Source organism: Lissotriton vulgaris, chromosome 1_1, assembly GCF_964263255.1.
Source record: "Lissotriton vulgaris chromosome 1_1, aLisVul1.2, whole genome shotgun sequence".
In the NCBI taxonomy this organism is placed as follows: domain Eukaryota; kingdom Metazoa; phylum Chordata; class Amphibia; order Caudata; family Salamandridae; genus Lissotriton; species Lissotriton vulgaris.
Window position 1 is genome coordinate 1,660,112,749 of NC_141685.1, and position 22,075 is coordinate 1,660,134,823.

Genomic DNA, 22,075 nt, shown 5'->3' on the forward strand with positions numbered 1-22,075 from the left:
GTACCAACAACTTGGTTTGTGTTACCACCTTTAACTCAAAGAGCAACGCCACAAAGAAAATCGTGATGAAGTACTGGAACTTAGTCGCTGCTGAACTTAAAACGCAGGAAAGTCCTTTGTTTGCGTTTAAGGAGGAGGATGTAATATAAAAGACAGTGTTGTAAAGGCGTTTCTGGAACCACAGAAACCACTAACCCTTCGAGATCAGTTGGGCCTCCCCCCGGTCCTGGGCCATTTCAAATGCGGTACATGCAAGGCTTGTCCATTGAGCATAGAGGGTCCCTCACTATTGCACAAGAACAAAGCACACAATCTACCCTTGTTGACAAACTGCAATACCGCCAATGTGATCTACATGATCTTATGTCCTTGTGACAAACCATATGTTGGACAGATGACGCAAAAAGTAAAGGTGAGAATCTTGCAACTCATGAGCAAGATCCGTTGCAAAGTGCAAGGGGGCCCTTTAGGGGACCATTTCATCAACTTTGACCATACACCTGAGAGCAAACGTTGGAGGGTACTGGAAAAAATCAATACCAACCCTAGGGGTGGTTCCATGACAGCAGCACTCAACAGGAAAGAGTGTAAGTGGATACATTTTTTGAACTCTGTAACAGCGGGCCTCAATGAGCATGAGGAGATATCAAAGCAAATGGGCCTGTTGTCCTAAATTGCGCTCTAGGATTGCCCTTCTATGCTTGCATTGGGCACTTGAACTCCCCATTACTGTGTAGTCATAGCCTAGAAGTGCCTCCCCATACACTTTAAACATTCATGCATATCACACCTTGTGAACCACTTAGTCCTATTTTACCAAACTGTATTGACAATTTTACCACTTTCATGTATCTAATTACATCAGCATTGAGTTTTGGTGTGTATAAACGATATCGCCAGAATTTCTGTTTGTATACACTATTTCCGATTTGCTTTCTCATTACATGTTACAAGCTTCTTTTAATGTCTGCATTCGGTCCTGAGACAAGATGTTGTTTTGATTATGTGTATATGCATTTAATTACATCAGCATTGAGTTTTGGTGTGTGAAAACGATATCGCAAAAATTTCTGTTGGTATATACTATTTCTGATTCGCTTTCGCATCACATCACATAAGCATCTTTTAATGTCTGCACTTGGTCCTGAGACATGTTGTTGTCTTCATTATGTATACTATTTAAATTACTGTCACAAGTTCGTTTTTTTACATGAGCCACCTAAATGAACTACTCGTTTGAGTCTTTCTTCCTCTCTGCTATCACACGGCCTGCGTGTTACAGTCAAGCCCTCCACGCCGTTGCCTAGCAACGGACGTGCCTGACGTACACGAGATTCCACACATTGCCCCAGATCGCTTCGGCAAAGGCTTCTCCGGCTAGGCGAAGAGAGGAGATACGTTTCCATTCGCTCCCCACGGACCGTCTTAGAGATTCACCAGACGGGTAAGCGAGCCCTCCGCTCACTCTTACTGCAACCCTTTGCATGTGCCAGCAATCGGGCATGACCTAGCCCGCTGAGTAATTTATGGGCCACTCTGGGTGTTGTTATTAAATCAATTGGCTAGTTTCACCCCGTGCCCTCATAGCGCGTCATTGATCTATTGATGCGTCATCCCTCATAGCGCGTGGGTGTTCATATTAAATCAATTGGCCAGTTTCATCCCGTGCCCTCATAGCGCGTCATTGATCTATTGATGCGCTCGAGCGAATCACATAGCCATGCTTGTTTCACGGGATTATACTGAATTAAACATTATATCCGAATGACTACTTCTTAATGATTGCCTTCATTTTTGTTTTTCCTAATTAACAGTCATAACCGGACCAGTACAGTAACAAAACGGTTATGCTATGTTTGAGCTACTACTTGGGAATTCCTTTCCGTTTCATTCTCACCTGTGGAGCCTTAATAGACCCTGCTTTAGTCACACAGTTAGAGCTCTTAGTCAGACATTTCTTATACCATGTCCATCAGACATCTGACGAGTTCTATTTCCGCAACAGATTCGACCAGCCATTGTTTGGCACCTCATCAGGCAGAGACTCCACCTGATCCACGTGAGTAAATTGACTACTACTTATCTTAGTTCTAATGTACCACTCGATATCTCTCTGATACTTAGCCTTATTCCTTGCAGACTGTCAACCCCTACACACCTGTCTTGATAAAGACCCGCGGCGACCACCAACTGGGGCGCATCAGGGTTGAAACGTCGACGCTAACCCTAGGCCCAGAAACTCCAGGATCCCTTAAAAATCACTAGGACTCCTTTGAGGCTAATCTATTCCTGGCCTTTTTACAATTGTGTATATAGCTGTATAAAATGTTTTTCACTGTATATGTCTTCATGCACTGAGCACTTGTTTTCACTTATTGTCACCCAATTTCACTTGTATTTGACAGTCATACTTGATTTCTAATGTTTATCACTGAATTAGTTAATTCAGTAAAAAAAACTGATTGAATTCTATAAAGATACATGAATTCACATTTTTGGCTTAAAGAATATTTTCTTATTGCTTGAGTATTTATTTCTCATTTGCATAAGTGTATCAGAGAGTTCCTTTGCTAACTGCATGTACTAGCATTTTTAAAGTAATGGTTTCTACCCGACAGAACCACTTGTTTGTTTAACCTTTTGTTATTCCGACACACAACCGCTTTAGACTCTGAAGCAGGTAGATTGACTTAAGAGTTCGACACTGCAGACAGGTTTAGTTTCAAGGATGAGCAAAATCATTAGCCAGGATCCGAAGCATGATCTAGCAGGACAGATACCTCTGGTAGCGTGTGTCCTGACCCAGGTCCCAAAGGATACATTGGCTTATGTTGTAAAGGCACCTGTCCCTTTTGTCCCAGAGACTTCAGAATTAGCCCCCTTCGCTACGGAGGAAGTGAGTGTTTCCGATGTAATTTCAATCATGGCTGCAAATATGTTAACAAGAATGGGTAATGTTCCATATGTTACCCCACCCACCCCATTGTTGTAGCTAAACCTAATCTCGAATGTTTGTTCTGGAACGTAGCAGGCTTTTTGAATAGGGTGAACAATGTTGAGTAGATTGATTTGGTGAGGAACTTTCAAAGTGTGTGTTTACAAGAGGCCACTTATTCAAGATCGAGGCACCATAGAGGAGGACTGTTAACTTTCATCTCTATTGTATCGGACAGAGCTCAGACAGAGGAATTTCTAAAACTTACTGTGACTGACCCCATTTCTAAAATATTTGTCTGCTGCATCAGATCAAGGAAATTCTATTCTATTCTTCTTGGGGACCATCACCTCTCCTGGGCTTTCACTTTGTATGACGGGACCACCACCTGGCCAATACAAATTTGAAGAAGGGAGGACTGCGCGGGCCCCCCCCCTCCTAGTGCCCTAGATGGCCCTGGGCTACCACCCTTAGGGCCGGCTCCTGCAATGCCCCTGGGTGCCCACCCCATGACCTTTCTGTTTGCTCTGGCTTGGCCGGATTACCACTCCCACCAAGCCATAGCAAACACTGATCTGCTTCTAGTAAGTGAGATCAGAAAATGCTCTTGCATACTTCCAGCAGAGCAGACTTGCTTTATCACACAGGGAGCGGCATGTTAGCTTTCTATAATCGAGAGGCCGTGCTGACAGCTCCAGCCCCGGAGACTGCCACCTCCCAGGGCTTTATTCAAAATAAAACCAGGAGGCTGCATGGCCCTCCGCAGCCCCGGGGACCACCACCTTCCCCAGGCATTCAGTTTTATTAATGGGGGGGAGGGGGGCGCATGGACCCCCTCTGCACCGGGGCCTACAACCTCTGCGAGCCAATTACCAGAAAAATGTACAGGGGCTGTGTGGTCCACCCCGGACCTCTGGGGACCACCACCTCCCCAGGCAAATTTGAAGATGGGAGCGGGACAGCGCAGCCCCCCTCCTGGAGCCCTAGATGGCCTGGGTCCACCATCCCCCAGTGCTGACTCCTGCAATGTCCCAGGATGACCACCCCCAGGATATTGCTGTCTGCTCTGGCTTGGCAGGTGTACCACTCCCCCAAGCCATACCAAATGCTGCTTTGCTTCAGGTAAGCACGATCAGAAAATGCTATTACTTACTAGAAGCAGAGAAGAATTGCTTTTGCACACAGGAAGCTACATTTTAGCAGCTCCCTATGTTTAAAAGCAATGTCGGCTCTACAGCAGGTGGACAACTGGCAGGGACCGCCGTGACTTTAGACTTCCCTCGCAGTCCCCAACGTTGAAAAAGTGGGTGCCCTGGGTGTGACCAGGGCACCCACACTGCAGACTGGACCATGGAGAATGGGATCCCTGGGCCAAAATCAGCCTGGGAGGGGGGCTGCGTGAAGGCTTTGCGACCAAAGATATCACTATCTTTCTCTGCTTAAATTTATCAACAACTATGGAACAGATTTGCACCAAATAATAACAAGCACAATCAGCATAACCCCTACCTTTCTGCCAAATTTGGTGTAAATCTATTCAGTCATTCGTGCTTTATACATATTGACAGGTTCCTATGGGAATTAACATTGGAAACACACGTTTTTTCAATCCCTTTTTTCTCAGTCCCCCAAACTTTCCATGTGCAATGAGAATCACTGGATTAGTTCTTGTTTTGCCCATAACTTTGGCTCCACTTGACAAATCTTCACAAAATTCTCACAAAAACGCTCCCTGTGTAGTTCAGCTGTTGTGTTAAAAGTTACAGGGTGCTACATCTAGCCGGGGCCCAAAAAAGGGGGTCCCAAAATCTGTTATCCCCATTATGTCAATGGGGATTTCTTTGAACACGACCACAGTTGAACCGCTGAACGGAATGACATCATATTTGACAGAAAGCTAGATGCTGGTCTAGAAAGCTTGCTTTTTGTGATGTGGTGTAAATCCATTCAGTGGTTTCTGAGATATTTCATGTAAAAAAATATAGATATCTGGAGTCCTTGCCGTAGACTCGAGGATCCTACTAAAATTTGAATGGCTGACACACTTCAACTGGGAAGTATGGACACCCATCTTGGTACTCAGCTTGAAGCCAAGTCCCACAAAAAAAAAGAGAAAAGAGGGCAGGGTAGGAATACTCTGACCCCCCAGATATGAAGGAGGGGTCCCACAGGGACCCCACCGGGGTTTATAATAATTTTTTTTAACAATTTTGGCACGGATATGCAAATCTGCTGCAAAATAAAATAAAAGAAGGGATGGCTCCCACCTGTCTTTTTATTAGGCCCCCGGGTGGGCCAAATGCCAGGGGCATGCTTTATCATAATGTGGGGGCGGCGTATGCAGCACCCCATGCCTCAGGGACAACCACCTCCCACTGGCTTTATCTATAATGAAAGCATTGGGTTCAGCGCAACTGTCCCACCAGCCATGAGGGACGCCACCTTCCCAGGTTTGAAACCTAAATTTTGTGCGCGGGCCCGCAGACACCACCGCAGCCCCAGGGACCATCACATCCCGGGGCATTCACTTTAAATATCGCGGGTGCAGCGTGGACCAACTTAGCCCCAGAGACTGCCACCTCTCTGGTGCTTTATTAAAAATAAATATGGGGTTGCCTGCCCCCCCCCACAGCTGCCGGGACCGCCACCTCCCCTGGGCTTTCACTTCCTATGATGGGGCACCGCACGGCCCCCCCAGCCCAGGGGATCGCCACCTCCCCATGGCTTTATTCAAAATGAAAGCTGGGGTCTGCGTGGCCCCCTCTGCAGTCCAGGGGACCACACCTCTCCGGGGCAATTTCCTGAAAATTGCAGGGGGAGCCATGTAGCCCAACACATGGCCCTCGGGACGACCACCTCCCGAAGGCTAATTTAAATATGGGAGGGGGACTGCATAGCCCCCCCCCCCTCCTGGAGCCCTAGATGACCCTCGACCACCACCCCAGTGCCGGCTCCTGCAATGCCCCTGGGTGCCCACCCCAGGGACATTGCCGTTTGCTCTGGCTGGGCAGGAACACCACTTCCACCAAGCCATAGCAAACGCTGCTCTGCTTCCAGTAGGTGAGATTAGAAAATGCTCTTGCTTACTATCAGGAGAGGAGAATTGCTTTAACACACAGGGACCTGCATGTTAGCTTTCTATAATGGAGAGGCCGTGCTGACCCACCCAGCCCTGGAGATCGCCACCTCCCCTGGGCTTTATTCAAAATAAAACCAGGGGGCTGCATGGCCCTCGGCAACCCCAGGGGCCACTACCTTCCCAAGGCTTTCAGTTTTAATAATGGGGTGGGCCGCATGGACCTCCACCTGCACTGGGGCCTACCACCTCTGCGAGGCAATTACCAGAAAAATGCACGGGCCGGTGTGGCCCACCACGGAGCCCTGGGGACCACCACCTCCCCAAGGAAAATTTGAAGATTGGAAGGGGACAGCGCCACCCCCCTCCTGGAGCCCTAGATGAACCGGGGCCACCACACACCAGGGCTGGCTCCTGCAATGTCCCAAGGGGACCACCCCAGGACATTGCTGTTTGCTCTGGCTTTGGAGGAGTACCACTCCCACCAAGCCATACCAAATGCTGCTTTGCTTCTAGTAAGAAAGATCATAAAATGCTCTTGCTTACTAGAAGCAGAGCAGAATTTATTTTACAAACAGGGATCTGCATTTTAGAAGCTCCCTATGTGTAAAAGCATTGTCGACTCCACAGGAGACAGGGAACCCACAGGAACTGCGGTGACTTTAGACTTCCCTCGCAGTCCCCAAAGTTTAAAAAGTGGCTGCCCTGGGTGGGACCAGGGCACCCACACAACAGACTGGGCCCCGGGGAATGGGGTCCCTGGACCGAAATCAGCCCAGAAGGGGAGCTGCATGGCCCTCCTCCCTTTTTTATTTAAAAAAATAATAATAATAAAAAAGGGGCAAGCCCGGAGGTGGGTCCATATGGCTGAAATTTGCCTAGGGGGGGGCCCCCTTGGCCCACTCCCTTGAAATAAAAAAAGGAAAAGAGAAGGCCGGGGGGATGGGGTCCCCTGTTTCTGAAATTGGCCCGGGGATTGGGACTGCGCAGTCCCCCTCACCCACTGCAAAAAGGCCGCCCCTTACTTGAATATTATTTTTAAAAATAGCAAAATGAAATATTCAGCAAGTAGCCAGAGGCAATGCCCCCTTCACTACTACTCTGCAAACGTGCCTCCAGGCACACAGTGGTGGTGGGGGATGAAGTCCCCTGGATGCTGAGGTTGCTTGGAATCCAAGAACCCCTCCTGTTACGTCCAGTAAGTCCCATGCAGCGTTATTTCTGATGCCTCCTTTCTCCACCACTCTGCAAACACACCTCCTGGCACGCTGCTGGTTGAGGAATGAATTCCACTTTACTCCTGAGGGCCTCAGGACTAAAGTGGACTTCATACAACAGTAGTACACGAGGAGGCACGTTTGCAGAGTGGTGGAGAAAGGGGGCATGGCCTCTGACATCTTCTCAGCAATCCATCTGTGTGGGTCTTACTGGAGGTAACAGGAGGGGATAGTTGGCCCGCAGGGACCCTCAAGAGCCAAGTGGACTTCATCCCCAATTAGTAGTATGCCAGGTGGTGCATTTGCAGAGTGGTGGAGAATTGGGGCATGGCCTTCAACGACCTGTGTGGGACTTACTGGACGTAATAGGAGGGGTAGTTGGCCCCAAAGGATGTCCCGCAGAGTGGGATTACTAAGAGGTCTTTAGAGGCCCATCCCCTTTTTCCACCACTCTGCAAACGTGCCTCCTGTCACACCACTGATTGGGGGATGAAGTCTACTTTAGTCCTGAGGGACCTTTGGGGCCAAGATGCTCTCCTGGTACCTCCTATAAGTGATACACAGAGGGATTCCTGAGAGCTAATCCAAGGCCCAGCTCCCTTTCTCCACCACTTGGCAAATTTGATGACTACTTACAAAACCATAGAAATTCACTGAAAAAAACAAAGGTTACAGGGATATTCTAGTTAGGCGCAGATTTCACTTGTACAAAACCAGTGAAATTCATCAGCTGAGCTAACTATAGCGAATATGCTACTTACCAGTATGCATCTGTTCTTGGCATGTAGGGCTGCTGACATTCATATCTGTGCATAGATCGCCGCCTAGTGTTGGGTCCGGATGATTGCACATTGTTGTCCTGGAAGAGTCTTCGAAGTATCACGAGATAGGTGGCTCCTCCTCCTCTGGACTACAGTGCGCATGGGCATCGACTCCATCCTCAGATTCTTTTTAGCCATTGTGGCCAAGATGGAGTGAAACTAAGTGAATGATGACCATGCTAGAAGTATGTGTGAATTCTGCAGCTGCTACGGGCGCCGGGGAGGAGGGCGGGCGATATGAATGTCAGCAGCCCTACATGCCAAGAACAGATGCATACTGGTAAGTAGCATATTCGGTTCGAGGCATGTGGGCTGCTGAATTCATATCTGTGCATAGAATACATAGCAGTCCCTGCAGCAGTTTGGAAAAGTGTTTTGAGAACAGCCTGCCCTACAGCTGCCTGCTGTTTGGAGTGCACATCATCACAATAATGCTTTGTAAATGTGTGTGTGGTAGACCATGTGGCTGCTCTACATATGTCTTCCAAAGGAATATTTCCAAGGAATGCCAAAGAGGCCCCCAACTTTCTGGTGGAGTGGGCCCTTGGTGGAATGGTGAGAGTACGTCTGGCTTTCAGATAGCAGATCTGGATACATTTAACGATCCACCTAGCAATACCAGCCTTGGAAATGGGGTTAACTTTGTGGTGTGGTACAAAGGCAACAAAGAGTTGCTTAGTCTTCCTAAAATCTTTGGTCCTATCGATGTAATACATCAGGCCCTTTTGACCTCAAGGGTGTGGAGCATTCTCTCCGCCAATGACTCAGGATTTTGGAAGAAAACAGGCAATTCAATAGTCTGGTTGATATGGAATTGAGACACGACCTTAGGAAGGAATTTAGGGTTAGTGCGAAGCACTACCCTGTTAGAATGAATTTGAATAAATGGCTCTTGGATAGTTAGGGCTTGCAGTTCACTAACTCGCCGTAGCGACGTAATCGCTATGAGGAAAGCCACTTTCCACGTCAAGAATTGAATCTCGCAGGAATGTAGTGGTTCAAAGGGAGGACCCATCAGCCGGGTGAGGACCACATTGAGGTTCCACTCCGGAGCTGGTGGAGTCCGCGGAGGAATGACTCGTTTGAGTCCTTCTAGAAAGGCCTTAATGGCAGGCACTCTGAAGAGTGAGAGGTGCTGCCTGTTCTGGAGATAAGCGGCCATCGCAGATAGATGTATGCGAATGGAAGCATAGGCCAGATTACATTTGTACAGATGGAAAAGGGAACAGATGATATTCTGAATAGACGCATCTAGAGGGTTAATGTTGTGGTCTGCACAATAAACGACAAACCGCTTCCATTTTGCCGCATAGCATGCTCTGGTGGTGGGCTTCCTTGCCTCCCGAATGATGTCCATACAGTCAGAAATGATTCAGAAAAGGGGGTGGTGATGAACAGAGTGTCTGAATTAAGCAGACCACTCTTACCCAGTCCAAAGATGAGGGCTTGATCCATCACCGTTTTTTAGCTCACTGCACCATCCCAGCTCAGAACTTGGCTATATGCAAATTAGTCTGACCCTGGCCCAGTGCATCATGGGAACAGGGCAGACCAAACTACCAAGCCAATTCTTATACTGGGAAGGAAACAAGCTACCGGGGACCGGTTTCTGGCATTTCAGCCGTCTTCGGCCCGGCTTGCTTGAATCCTGATGGTGCAATGAGCTAGGGACTCACATCTGAGTATACCCTTCCACGCTTATGGTGGACAAAAATGATTCAGAAAAGGGGGTGGTGATGAACAGATTGTCTGAATTAAGCAGACCACTCTTACCCAGTCCAAAGATCAGGGCTTGATCCATCACCGTTTTTTAGCTCACTGCACCATCCCAGCTCAGAACTTGGCTATATGCAAATTAGTCTGACCCTGGCCCAGTGCATCATGGGAACAGGGCAGACCAAACTACCAAGCCAATTCTTATACTGGGAAGGAAACAAGCTACCGGGGACCGGTTTCTGGCATTTCAGCCGTCTTCGGCCCGGCTTGCTTGAATCCTGATGGTGCAATGAGCTAGGGACTCACATCTGAGTATACCCTTCCACGCTTATGGTGAACAAAAATGATTCAGAAAAGGGGGTGGTGATGAACAGAGTGTCTGAATTAAGCAGACCACTCTTACCCAGTCCAAAGATCAGGGCTTGATCCATCACCGTTTTTTAGCTCACTGCACCATCCCAGCTCAGAACTTGGCTATATGCAAATTAGTCTGACCCTGGCCCAGTGCATCATGGGAACAGGGCAGACCAAACTACCAAGCCAATTCTTATACTGGGAAGGAAACAAGCTACCGGGGACCGGTTTCTGGCATTTCAGCCGTCTTCGGCCCGGCTTGCTTGAATTCTGATGGTGCAATGAGCTAGGGACTCACATCTGAGTATACCCTTCCACGCTTATGGTGGACAAAAATGATTCAGAAAAGGGGGTGGTGATGAACAGAGTGTCTGAATTAAGCAGACCACTCTTACCCAGTACAAAGATCAGGGCTTGATCCATCACCGTTTTTTAGCTCACTGCACCATCCCAGCACAGAACTTGGCTATATGCAAATTAGTATGACCCTGGCCCAGTGCATCATGGGAACAGGGCAGACCAAACTACCAAGCCAATTCTTATACTGGGAAGGAAACAAGCTACCGGGGACCGGTTTCTGGCATTTCAGCCGTCTTCGGCCCGGCTTGCTTGAATCCTGATGGTGCAATGAGCTAGGGACTCACATCTGAGTATACCCTTCCACGCTTATGGTGGACAAAAATGATTCAGAAAAGGGGGTGGTGATGAACAGAGTGTCTGAATTAAGCAGACCACTCTTACCCAGTCCAAAGATCAGGGCTTGATCCATCACCGTTTTTTAGCTCACTGCACCATCCCAGCTCAGAACTTGGCTATATGCAAATTAGTCTGACCCTGGCCCAGTGCATCATGGGAACAGGGCAGACCAAACTACCAAGCCAATTCTTATACTGGGAAGGAAGCAAGCTACCGGGGACCGGTTTCTGGCATTTCAGCCGTCTTCAGCCCGGCTTGCTTGAATCCTGATGGTTCAATGAGCTAGGGACTCACATCTGAGTATACCCTTCCACGCTTATGGTGGACAAAAATGATTCAGATGCGGTACCACGGACAGTTCTAGAAAAGTGGTGTACCATGGTTGGCGAGCCCACGTTGGAGCAACCAGGATGAGAGTCATCGGGTGCTGCCTGAGCTTGCGTGCCACCAGCGGTATCAGAGGTGCTGGGGGAAAAGCATACACAAATTTGCCTGACCAGTTCATCCATATCGCATTGCCCTGCGACTGTGGGTGTGGGAACCTGGCAGCAAAGCTTTGGCATTTTGCGTTCTCCCTTGTGGCGAACAGGTCTATCTCTGGATGACCCCACCTTTGGAAGTACGGGTGGAGGACTGATGGATGTATCTCCCATTCGTGCATTTGGTGGCTGTGCCTGCTGAGCAGGTCCGCCATCTGATTGTCCTTGCCCGGGAGTTGTTCTGCCATGAGGAAGATGTTCTTCTGAATGGCCCACTTCCACATGCTCTGAGCCAGATGAGACAGCTGCGGAGAGTGTGTTCCTCCCTGCTTTTGAATGTAGTACATGGCTGTCATGTTGTCCGTCCGGATCAACACGACCTTGTTGCACAGATGTACTTTGAAGGCTTTGAGTGCCATGAAGATTGCCATCAGTTCGAGAACATTGATGTGCATCTTCCGTTGCTGTTGCGTCCATAGTCCCTGCACTGTGTAATGGAGTACATGAGCTCCCCATCCCTGGAGAGAGGCGTCCGTTGTCAGGATGATCTGTGGCACAGGCTCTTGGAACGGTCGGCCCTTGCAAAGGTTTCGTGGATTTCACCAATGCAGAGAGTTGTATGCCCGACCGCTCACCAACACTAGGTCTTTCAACTGCCCGTGAGCCTGAGTCCACTGACGTGCTAAGCACTCCTGAAGCGGGCACATATGTAGTCTTGCGTGCGGGACTATGGAATTGCAGGAGGCCATCATGCCTATCAACTGCATGAACACTCTTGCTGGAAGCGAGTGTTGAGGTCTGAACTTCTGTATCAGCGATTGAATGCTGCTGACCCTCACTGAATTTGGCTGTGCTGTGGCTGCCAGAGTGCTTATGGTCGCACCCAGATACTGCCGTATGTTGGCGGGTTGGAGGTGGGATTTTGGGTAATTCAGTGAGAATTCCAGATCGTGCAGGAGGTGAATGGTGTGGGACATGTGGGCGGCACACTGCTGGGCTGACTTTGCCTGGATGAGCCAGTCGTCCAGATAAGGGTAGACGTGGATGTTCCATTTCCTGAGATGCGCCGCCACTGTCGCCAGGCACTTTGTGAACACCCTGGGTGCCATGGTGACACCGAAAGGCAAAACCTTGAACTGGTAGTGCTGGTTTTGTATGGTGAACCGGAGGTATTTCCTGTGTGAAGGGTGCAGTGGAATGTGAAAGTACGTATCCTTTAGGTCTAAAGTTGCGAGAAAATCCCCCTGACTGAGCAACGGGAGCACTTGCTGCAGGGTCAGCATATGGAAGTGCTCCGACAGGATGTAATGGTTGAGTGGCCTGAGGTCCAGAATGGGCCTGAGGGACCCGTCCTTCTTTGGTATTAAGAAGTACAGGGAGTACACCCCTGTGCCTCTTTCTTGCATAGGAACGAGCTCTATTGCTCCTTTTTGCAGCATAACGGTGACTTCCTGCTGCAATAAGTGCAAATGCTCGGCCGACATAGGACGGTTTCTTGGGGGCATGTTGGGTGGAGTGGATGTTAACTCCAGACAATAACCGTATTGGATAAGTTTCCTGACCCACCTGTCTGTGGTGATGGACTTCCAGACGGGCAGGAACTGCTGGAGTCTCCCCCCAACTGGTGTTGTATGGTCGGGGGCAGTGACAAGGCGTCACTGTTTGCTGGTGGCAGAGGATCTGGAGCTGTTGTTTCCACGACCTCTGCCCTTGGCGCTGTTACCACGGTATCCACCTCGACTCTTGTTGGTGTATTTGGACTGAGTGTTGCCCTTGTAGTACTGCGTGGACTGGGAGAGCTGGCCCCTGGAAACGCCTCTAGTGCTTGAGCGACGAAAAGACCCACCACGAAACTGCTGGGATTGTAAGGCACCCATGGATTTCGCAGTCTCCGTGTCCTTTTTTATCTTTTCTAGGGTGGTGTCAACCTCCGGGCCAAACAGGTGATCTGGGTTGACTGTTTGGTTAAGGATGGTGGTTTGGATTTCTGGCTTAAATCCAGAGATTCTCAGCCAGGCATGTCGCCGTAGCATAACACTAGTGTTTATAGCTCTGGCAGCGGTATCAGCTGCGTCCAGAGCACACTTAATTGAAGCGTTAGAGATTAACTTCCCTTCCTGAATCAGCATCTCAGCCACCTCCTTGTATTCATCAGGCAGGTGCTGCAACAGGGTTTCCAGTGTGTCGTAGTGTGCCCTGTCATAGCGCGCCAGAAGCGCTTGTGTGTTAGAAATGCACCAGATGTTGGCTGCCTGTGCTGCTACCCTCTTCCCTGATGCCTCAAAGACCTTGGATTCTTTGTCTGGGGGAGGAGCATCACCCGTAGTCTGAGAATTAGCCCTCTTCCGGGCATTCGAGACAACAAGGGAGTCCAGAGGCAACTGTCCTTTGATGTAGGTAGGATCAGTAGGCGCTGACTTGTATTTCTTCTCAATCCTAGGGTTTATCACCCTCGCCCTGGTAGGTTCTTTAAAGATCTCAGCAGCATGCTTTAAAACACCTTTCAGCATAGTCAGAGTTTTAACAGTTTTTTCTGATACTGAGAGGGTATCAAAAAGGAAATCGACATCCACAGGGTCAGCATAGAGCTGTACGTTGTGATTGTTAGCTGCCCGCTCAATGAGGGCATTGAAAGCTGCAGAGTCTTCTGTAGGGGACGTTTTTGCAGAAAGAAAGTTGAGGGTCTTGTCCTGATTGAGGATCCCCTGGGTCACCACCAGCTGCCCAGGGTTCATTGGTATCCTCAGGGTCTGTATAGACAGGATAACTGTACTCATCCTCATCATCCCCCTCTCCAGCGTCCACATTCGAGTAAGTGGGCGAAACATTATGAGTCTGTGGGGAAAGTGGTTCCACCAAGGCTGGAGTGAAAGTAGAGTCCTTCTTTTTCTTGAGAGGGATCTTGTAAGACTCCATTGGGCGTTCTGGGGCGATTTTCCGCTTGTGGAGGGAAAGCTTGCCCGTTTCGGCATCGATGAAGTGTTCCTGATGCTCGTCCACTGAAGGTCGTCGAGGTCGCGGGTCGGGGACCACCGCTGTCGACTTCGGCGGCAACGTGAAATGGATGGGCGTGGACGCCTTAAGTGGTTTCTCCACCGGTTTCGTAGGCGGAGGATCCTTCGGACCGACTGATGCGGTCCCGTCCCTGATGCGCTGCAGGGAGTCCGTCACCTTCTTGGTGAACGCGGCGGATGGGCGCGCCAGTTCAATGGAATCCCTCGAGGTCACACCTGGAGTCGACTCTCGGGGCGCGGTGCCCTTGGCCTTGTCCTGCTGACTCGGAGTCACGAGAACCTTCGGGTCATCCATCTGCTTCTTCGGGTCACCGAGAGATTTCTTCGGGTCGCCGACAGCCTTCTTCGGGTCGCTGAGGCTTTTACCGGCGTCGATCGTCTTCGGCGCCGACGCGCTCGGCTCGACCACCTTCACTTTAGTCTTCGGCGCGGCAGACTTCGTCTCGACGCCCTTGACTTGAGCCTTCGGCTCGACAGCCACCTTCGGCTTCTTCGGCGCCGAGGTCTCCGAGGCCTTGGAGCCGACCAAAGCGATGCGCACTTTCGGTTTCGAGGACGGCACCTACGCAGTATCTGGAGTCGAGACCGCAGGTTTCGCTTTCGGTTTCGTTTTGCCAGGGAGTGGCTCGACAGCAATGTTCGTGGCCGAGCCCGAAGGCGGGGCCGTAGAACCCATAGTGAGATCTTGGGTAAGGCCCGAAAGCGATCCCTCGACCTGAGCCTTATAAATTGGCACGGCCCCAGAGTCAGTTTGAGGAAGCTCCTCATCCTAGCTATCCTCCATGGCCCCAAGGGCCCCGTCATCGTCCCCTACCTCGTCGACAACTTCTTCGGCCTCGAACATCTCTGCATCCGCGTCGTAGTCGTAGTCGACATCCGATGCGGGGTTCGATTCAGAAATGTCCTGGATAGATTCGTCCTCGACATCCCCTGCATCGAAGATGTCCACAGGCGCCGGTGCAGCATGCTGGGCCTCCTGGCGCGCAGCTCGTCGAAGCTAAAGCGTCTTCTTGGACCTGAAGCGTGAACAAGCCATACACTTGTCTTCATCGTGGTCCGGCGACAGACACTTGTTGCACACCGGGTGGACGTCGATGTGGGGATACTTCGAGTTGCAGACGGGACATCTCTTGAATGGACTTCGTTCCATGATGGACGGTCGATAGGTCTGGAGCGTCGACTGGGCCGCGCCGAGAGCACGCGGGTGTAGAGAATCCGGCTCGGAACCGAGCTGGAAGAAACTAAGACCGAACGCAAGACTATACCGACGTATTAGAATAAAGAACTTTTGGTCTCAAGAAAGTTTTCTATCGATTCCGACAAGAGGGAATTGGTGATACTTCGAAGACTCTTCCAGGACAACAATGTGCAATCATTCGGACCCAACACTAGGCGGCGATCTATGCACAGATATGAATTTAGCAGCCCACATGCCTCGAACCTCACGCCCCCACATTGCACTGCTTATGACCTCACATATTACATCACTCATGACATAGTCAGTGACATCACTCATGACATCCTCCACAGAATCACTGATGCACCCACTCACACACCATAGAACTTTTCATACACCCAGTCCCACACAACCATTCACAAACCCATTCACAGACCCATACCAGTACTTACACACCAACTCCCTGATTCATAGATCTACACACACAACCACTCACTCATCCATACAGCCATTCGTACACCCATTTACTCATTAATACAGCCACTGGCGTATCCACTCATACACCCATACAGTCATTCACACACTGAGTCAGTCATACAGACACTGACTCATCCTCTCACTCAATCAAACATGCAGTCACACACCCTCTCACTCACCCACACAGACACGCAGACAACCATACAAGAACTCAGACACCAATCACTCACCAATACAGCCAATCACATACCCACTCGCACACCCATGCAGTCACTTAGACACAAACTGGCAGACTGATACAGAAATTCACACAACTAGTTACTCACCCATATATTCACTGAGACATCTAATCACTCACTTATACAGCCATTAACCCACCCACTGAATCATCCATACAGGGACATACACCCACACATTCACCAAAACACCATTGTATATTTATTTAACACTCATACATTTTTTAAAAATACTCAGTGTCACCTTTTTAATTGCAGTTCTGTTTCCTTAAGTTAACTTTTTTTTAAAGCAATCACAGACATGGTGGTCTGCTGACCGCATCAGGTCACCATTACTGTTAGGGCTTCCTATCGTAGTGAGTCAGAATTTGTGACCTACCTCATCAATATGTACGATATATATTGGATGCAGACCCCCTACAATTTGGAATTTTAAAAACTGGTCTATTTCTACGAAGATAAGTTTGTAAAAGTCTTTACTTGTCGTAAAAATACTCGTAGTACACATGTCCCCTAGATGCTTCAGCATATGTGGGGCTCTCGTGAAAGACCAAGGACAGGAGTATTTTTTGGCCACTTTCATCCCTGACTACTCTGGGACTTTAAAATTCCTCAATTTTAATAACATCTAAATTGACTCTAAAGTCTGATTGCAATGTAAGTAAAAGTAGACACCAATTATTTTGCATTCAACTGTACTTTACCTCCATTAGCTCTAGACTTCCATCTTCGAGCACACATAGCTGTTATTAGCAGTAGTAGTAGTAGTAGTAGACAACCGTAAGGCAGAAGACTGTACCTTGTGTTGCTTGCATTGGGATCTGCTGTTACATCTGAAAAGGCACATCATTTCATTTTATTAGATTACATTTTATCTTTCCTGTTGTAAATTACAACATATTTGATGATTGGCTCCACATGAGTTCAGAAATCTGTAGGAAATATTTACACCAAACACTGACCCAAACCCAAAATGAGCAGAGCTTTCATAATCATAGGATATGATGTGGCCTGGTAGCTACAGGTGCTGACTATATAACGTGGGGAACAAGGCTTGAATCCCAGCCTTTGTTTAGCATCCATGATTTCCAGCAAATCTCTCTTTGATGAAAAAAGTGTAACTTGTCTGTGTTTGTTGTGAAGTGCTCTTATGCCCTTGGGCAAGGTTCGCACCATCTAAAACTTCCAAAACCTCTCTTGTTTTTGATGTAATAGACTGTAGCATTGTTCCAGCTACAATAGGAATCTAGTGAGGAGAGGGTTGTGAGCATATGTTCCTCTTTTCCAAACACATATATACACATCCATCAGAAGGTTAATTCCTTTTTTGAATGTAGCACAGTACAAGTAGGTTGGAGTGAAAGTAGTTCTTTTTATTTTTCACTTGATTGAGTCCATTTCACTCATTATCGTTTTTTCATGGTGAATATGGTAAGAGAGAGAGAGAACAGCCGACAAGTGTTTCGCCCAGTATGGCGAGTAAAGCCAGGGCTTTCTCAAGGCTGTTGATGGAAAAAAGAAGAAAAGTGTAAGTATTGGGGCACATGGCTCCCAAAGGGGGAAGGGACACCAGCCAAGTGTTGGAGTGAGGAAAAGTATTGAACAGTATTTTTACGGTGTTGTCATTGTTGTACTAAGTACAGAAAGTGCCATAAATGGAAGATTAAAAGAGTGGAGAGACAGTAACTTTTAACCAACGCTATAAAAAGGGAGGAAAATGCTGAAAAAGGAGCTCATTAAGTCCTATATCCCTTCTAATACTTCTCAACTAGAAACAGCTGTTTAAGAATAAATGATTACAAGCAGCAAGAATAGTAATCCTGGCATACGGCATATTGCAGATTGTTTGTGTGCATATGATACATAAGTATGATTGAAGTAGTGAAAAGGCAGACTAAGCACGTTATAGTCTTAGCCGGAGAACGGTGGCATGCAATATTAAAGGGTTCATGCAGGATCAGAGCATGCTTGGTGGTAATGGAAATAAGGTAAACAAGTATATAATACCTATTTATATTGTCCCAGTAAGACAAGGTATCAACGTCAATTTATACATTTTCAAGAATTGTAGCGTGACATTGTTAAAAACATCCAGATCTGCAGACACAAGCATATTTTATAGACAAATTATAATCATCATTCATAAGGATTGAAAAAAAATACGCAATGATTATTCAGGTTTGTGTGCAGAAGCACCCAAAAGATAGCAAGCACAGTCCCTTCAGTTTAAGAATACAACCCATTTTCTGATTTCAACATGGCACGTCTTCAATAACATATCTGTGGTCAAAATCAGCAATTATCACATGGAATCCTCTGGAGTAGGTTGTCAAAATAAATCATCCTTGGGAAGTATAACGCTACGGCTGTAGCAGGGCATCGGAAGAGCCCTTCTGATCATTCCTAAGAGCCAGCCTTCCTCACTGTGAGGTAAGGCCTATCACTTTATCCACCCTTGTGCACAGTAAGCAGACCGTCCCCTTGCCTGTCCACCATGTAACTCCAACCTTTTTTCTCTCCCCATGTACCTCACCTCTGCAGAACCCGGCTGGGTCCTCACATGAGTTTTCTTGTTCACTTCACACGGGGCACATCACACTCACACGGGCTGCACCCTTTTCTAATCCAGGTAATCATTCGAACTAGTCCTTCAATATAGTTTCTCGCATATTTCCCGGTACATGGGCCTAGCCCTTCCCTCATTATTTTTTTATTTGACCCTCCTGAGGAGACCCCACATTTGCAGGAGGGTCGAAACGCCGTCGACAAACTCACAGAACGGACCATCACACAGCTAGTGTCATTGTATACCGAAGCTATTGCTATTGTATAATTGTATGGTCGCTACTTGCAACTTATGGAAACCCTTTTAAGAATTGTTCTCTGTATATAGTCACAAAAAATGTTTTTGGTTCAATTTTTTCACATGGGGACACTATGCATAAAATGTTGCACTTTTTGAATTTAAGAAAGTGTTTATATATTTACTGTGTGCTTATAAAAACATTGAATGACTAAACCTGTGTAGAAGGTTTATTTTGCCCTCCAATATTATCAGGTCCCTTTCATGTTTATCGCGATTGTGCTCATATATTGCTCAAATCATTGCTTTATTAACCACTGGAACCGCTGTTTTCCTTTATATAACTAGCACCCTGGTTCCTCGTGAGTAGGGTTCCCCTGTTCTTAGTTGTGATAGGTCCATTCAGGGCCTCCAAATTTGTTATTCAGTTTTTTCAGTTGTGGACTCCTCCTTCTCGGTTGCTCTGTGGATGGTCCAGCTTGACTTGATATTTCATTTACTTGCTCTAGTTCTTCATTTATTGTTTCAAGGCGAAATTTCAGTCTCTTAACAAAACCATGCCACTTATCTCCTTTTCTGAGTCTTTTAGCTGGCACTGTGCTTTGATTTTCTTCAAATGCTCTTTTATTTTCATTTAGTTGTGGCACAATTTGTATATTTTCATCTTCTGTATTACTCGCTATCTGACTTTGTCCAGGTCTTGTTTCTGTTTCTTCTGCCTGGATACTAACCTGGCCTTGTTCAGGAGTGTGCTGATTTGACTTTGACTTGGTTTGCCTTTTTCTTCTTGAACACGTTTTTCTATACCTATCTGATCCTGCTCAGGTATCTCGATCTCTTGTTTTTCTTCTTCCTGAGCCTTCGCCCTAGTACCTATCTGTCCCTCCTCAGACTCTGGAGCTGTGGCAGGTCTTTTGATTGTCTGAGTATATTGATCTCTTCTTATCTGTTCCTCCTCAGAATTACTATTGGCTTTGATTTCTGTAATCTGAGTATGTTCTTCTATTTCTGACTCATCCTCACTATCACTCTATCTAAATAGGTTTGACTTCTGGTTCTCACAAAATCTGCAGGAATGTCAATCATTGGAATCCATTCATCCTGACTGGTGCTTGGTTGTTCATCATCAACTACTTCGGGATCAACTTCCTGAGACCCCTCAGCTGCACAACCTTCAGCTTCTGGTTCATCAGGTTCAGTCACACTTTTGGTGTGACTCGCATGGATTCAATTCGGAATTCCTTTGCACTTCCCAGCTGTGGTAGTAACCAATATCACTTGATGTAGCTTTCCCCACCTCGGAGCTAGGCAAGATTCTTGAGTATGTTCCTTTATCACAACCCAGTCACCAGGAATCAGATCATGTGCTGGAGTTGATTATCTGGTGACAGCGTCTTCTCCAACCTGGTGAGAGATAGAACACACTTGGTCAGCCAGTTCTTTGCAGTACTCTTGTACTAAGTCATCAGATATATTTATCAGCTTGTGTCCTGGCACCCATGCCTGCCTCATTGCTCTTCCCATGAGTATCTCATGGGGACTCAAGCCTGTGTTTCTGTCTGGGATGCTTCTGAGTACCATCAGAACAAGAGGTAAAGCATCAGGCCATTCTAATTGAGTAGATTTATTTATCTTTCCCGATCTTGACTTGATTGTGCCATTCAGTTGTTCTACCACTCCAGAAGCCTCTGGGTGGTAGGCACAGTGCAGCTGTTGTTCAATTTTAAATGCTTCACAGATTAGACCAATTATTTAATTATTAAAATGTCTTCCTTGGTCTGATTAAATTGTTACCGGAAAACCGAAACATGGATTGAGCTCTCTAAGTAGGAGTTTTGCTACAGTAATGCTATCGTTTCTGCGAGTAGAGTAAGCTTCCACCCATTTTGAAAACAGGCAGACAATGACAAGGACGTACTTCAGTCCTCGGCAAGGGGGTAACTAAATAAAATCAATCTGTATCGAATGAAGAGACCTTCTGCTTTTCCAATCTTTCCTGATAACACTACAGTTTTCTTTCCAGGATTAATTTGATGGCAAATTAAACACCTATGGCAAAGACTCTCTGCTACATTTTTGAATCTCGCATTGAACCAAGTTTGCCTGAACAACCTAATCATGGCGTCCCGCCGTAGGTGGGAATCTCTGTGGTACATCCTAGCCATGGCAGCAAGCATACAGTCTGGTAACACAGGCCTACCATCAAGGTAAACAATGACACCATCTTCAGCCCTTCTCTGACAACCTATCTTCTCCCACTCTTCCTTTTCCTTTTGCTCTGCATCATTTTGTAAGTCTCTTACTTCCTCCCACGTTTTCACTCTTCCAAGCAACATAAGTAGGCACCACATGCATCAATTTTTTTGTTTATTGCCATTTTATGTTTAGCACAATGTTGGGCAATTGGTCAGCATATAGGTTACCTGCTGTCACTCTGTTGTTGCCAGATTGGTGAGCAGCACACTTGACCACAGCCACTGTTTCTGGTAATTGGATTGCTTTTAGCAAGTCTTACACATAATTTCCATTTTTAATAGGAGTACCTGATTAAGTCAGAAACTCCCTTTGCAGCTAAAGTTGGCCAAAGTCATGCACAACCCCATAGCCGTACTGGCTATCAGTATAAATGGTTACTTTCAAAATTTTCCCAATTTTGCAAGCCCTTGCCAATGCAATTAATTTGGCTACTTGTGCAGACTTGACTCCAGGTAAATAGGATGCTTCGACTGGACCCCATAAAGTACACACAGCATAAGCAACACTCAATCCTCCTTCCTCATGTCGCATGCATGAACCAACTACAAACAGCTCATGTTCTGAGTTTATTAATGGCTCTTCTCTTATGTCTGGGCGAGGTTTAGTACAGGATTCTGTAAGGTCAATACAATTATGTTCGATTTCATTTTTGACTTCTGCAAAATGTGAGTCAGGCAATTGTGTTGTTGGGTTCAGAATGTTACACCTAGCAATGGTCACATTTGCTGCACCTAAAAGAATTTGTTCATACTTAGTCAGCTGACTAGGAGTCAAATGCTACGTTTTAGTTCTTGTTAACAAAATCACAAGTGAATGTG

The 22,075-nt window shown here is 47.2% G+C and overlaps 1 protein-coding gene and 1 long non-coding RNA gene across 2 annotated transcripts in view; one reads left to right on the forward strand and one right to left on the reverse strand.

Annotated features, from left to right (window-relative positions):
• The window catches only part of LOC147750997 (protein NLRC5-like), a 721,414-nt gene that overhangs the window by 417,446 nt on the left and 281,893 nt on the right, over positions 1-22,075 (reverse strand). The window contains exon 4 of the mRNA XM_086918889.1: positions 16,903-17,031. Coding sequence (XP_086775015.1) covers positions 16,903-17,031 — 129 coding nt within the window. The remainder of the gene's footprint in view (positions 1-16,902; positions 17,032-22,075) is intronic.
• LOC147751000 (uncharacterized) lies at positions 1,392-2,356 on the forward strand. The gene is made up of 3 exons (XR_015295524.1): positions 1,392-1,444; positions 2,006-2,059; positions 2,140-2,356. It is a non-coding gene; the product is annotated as an uncharacterized LOC147751000 (long non-coding RNA).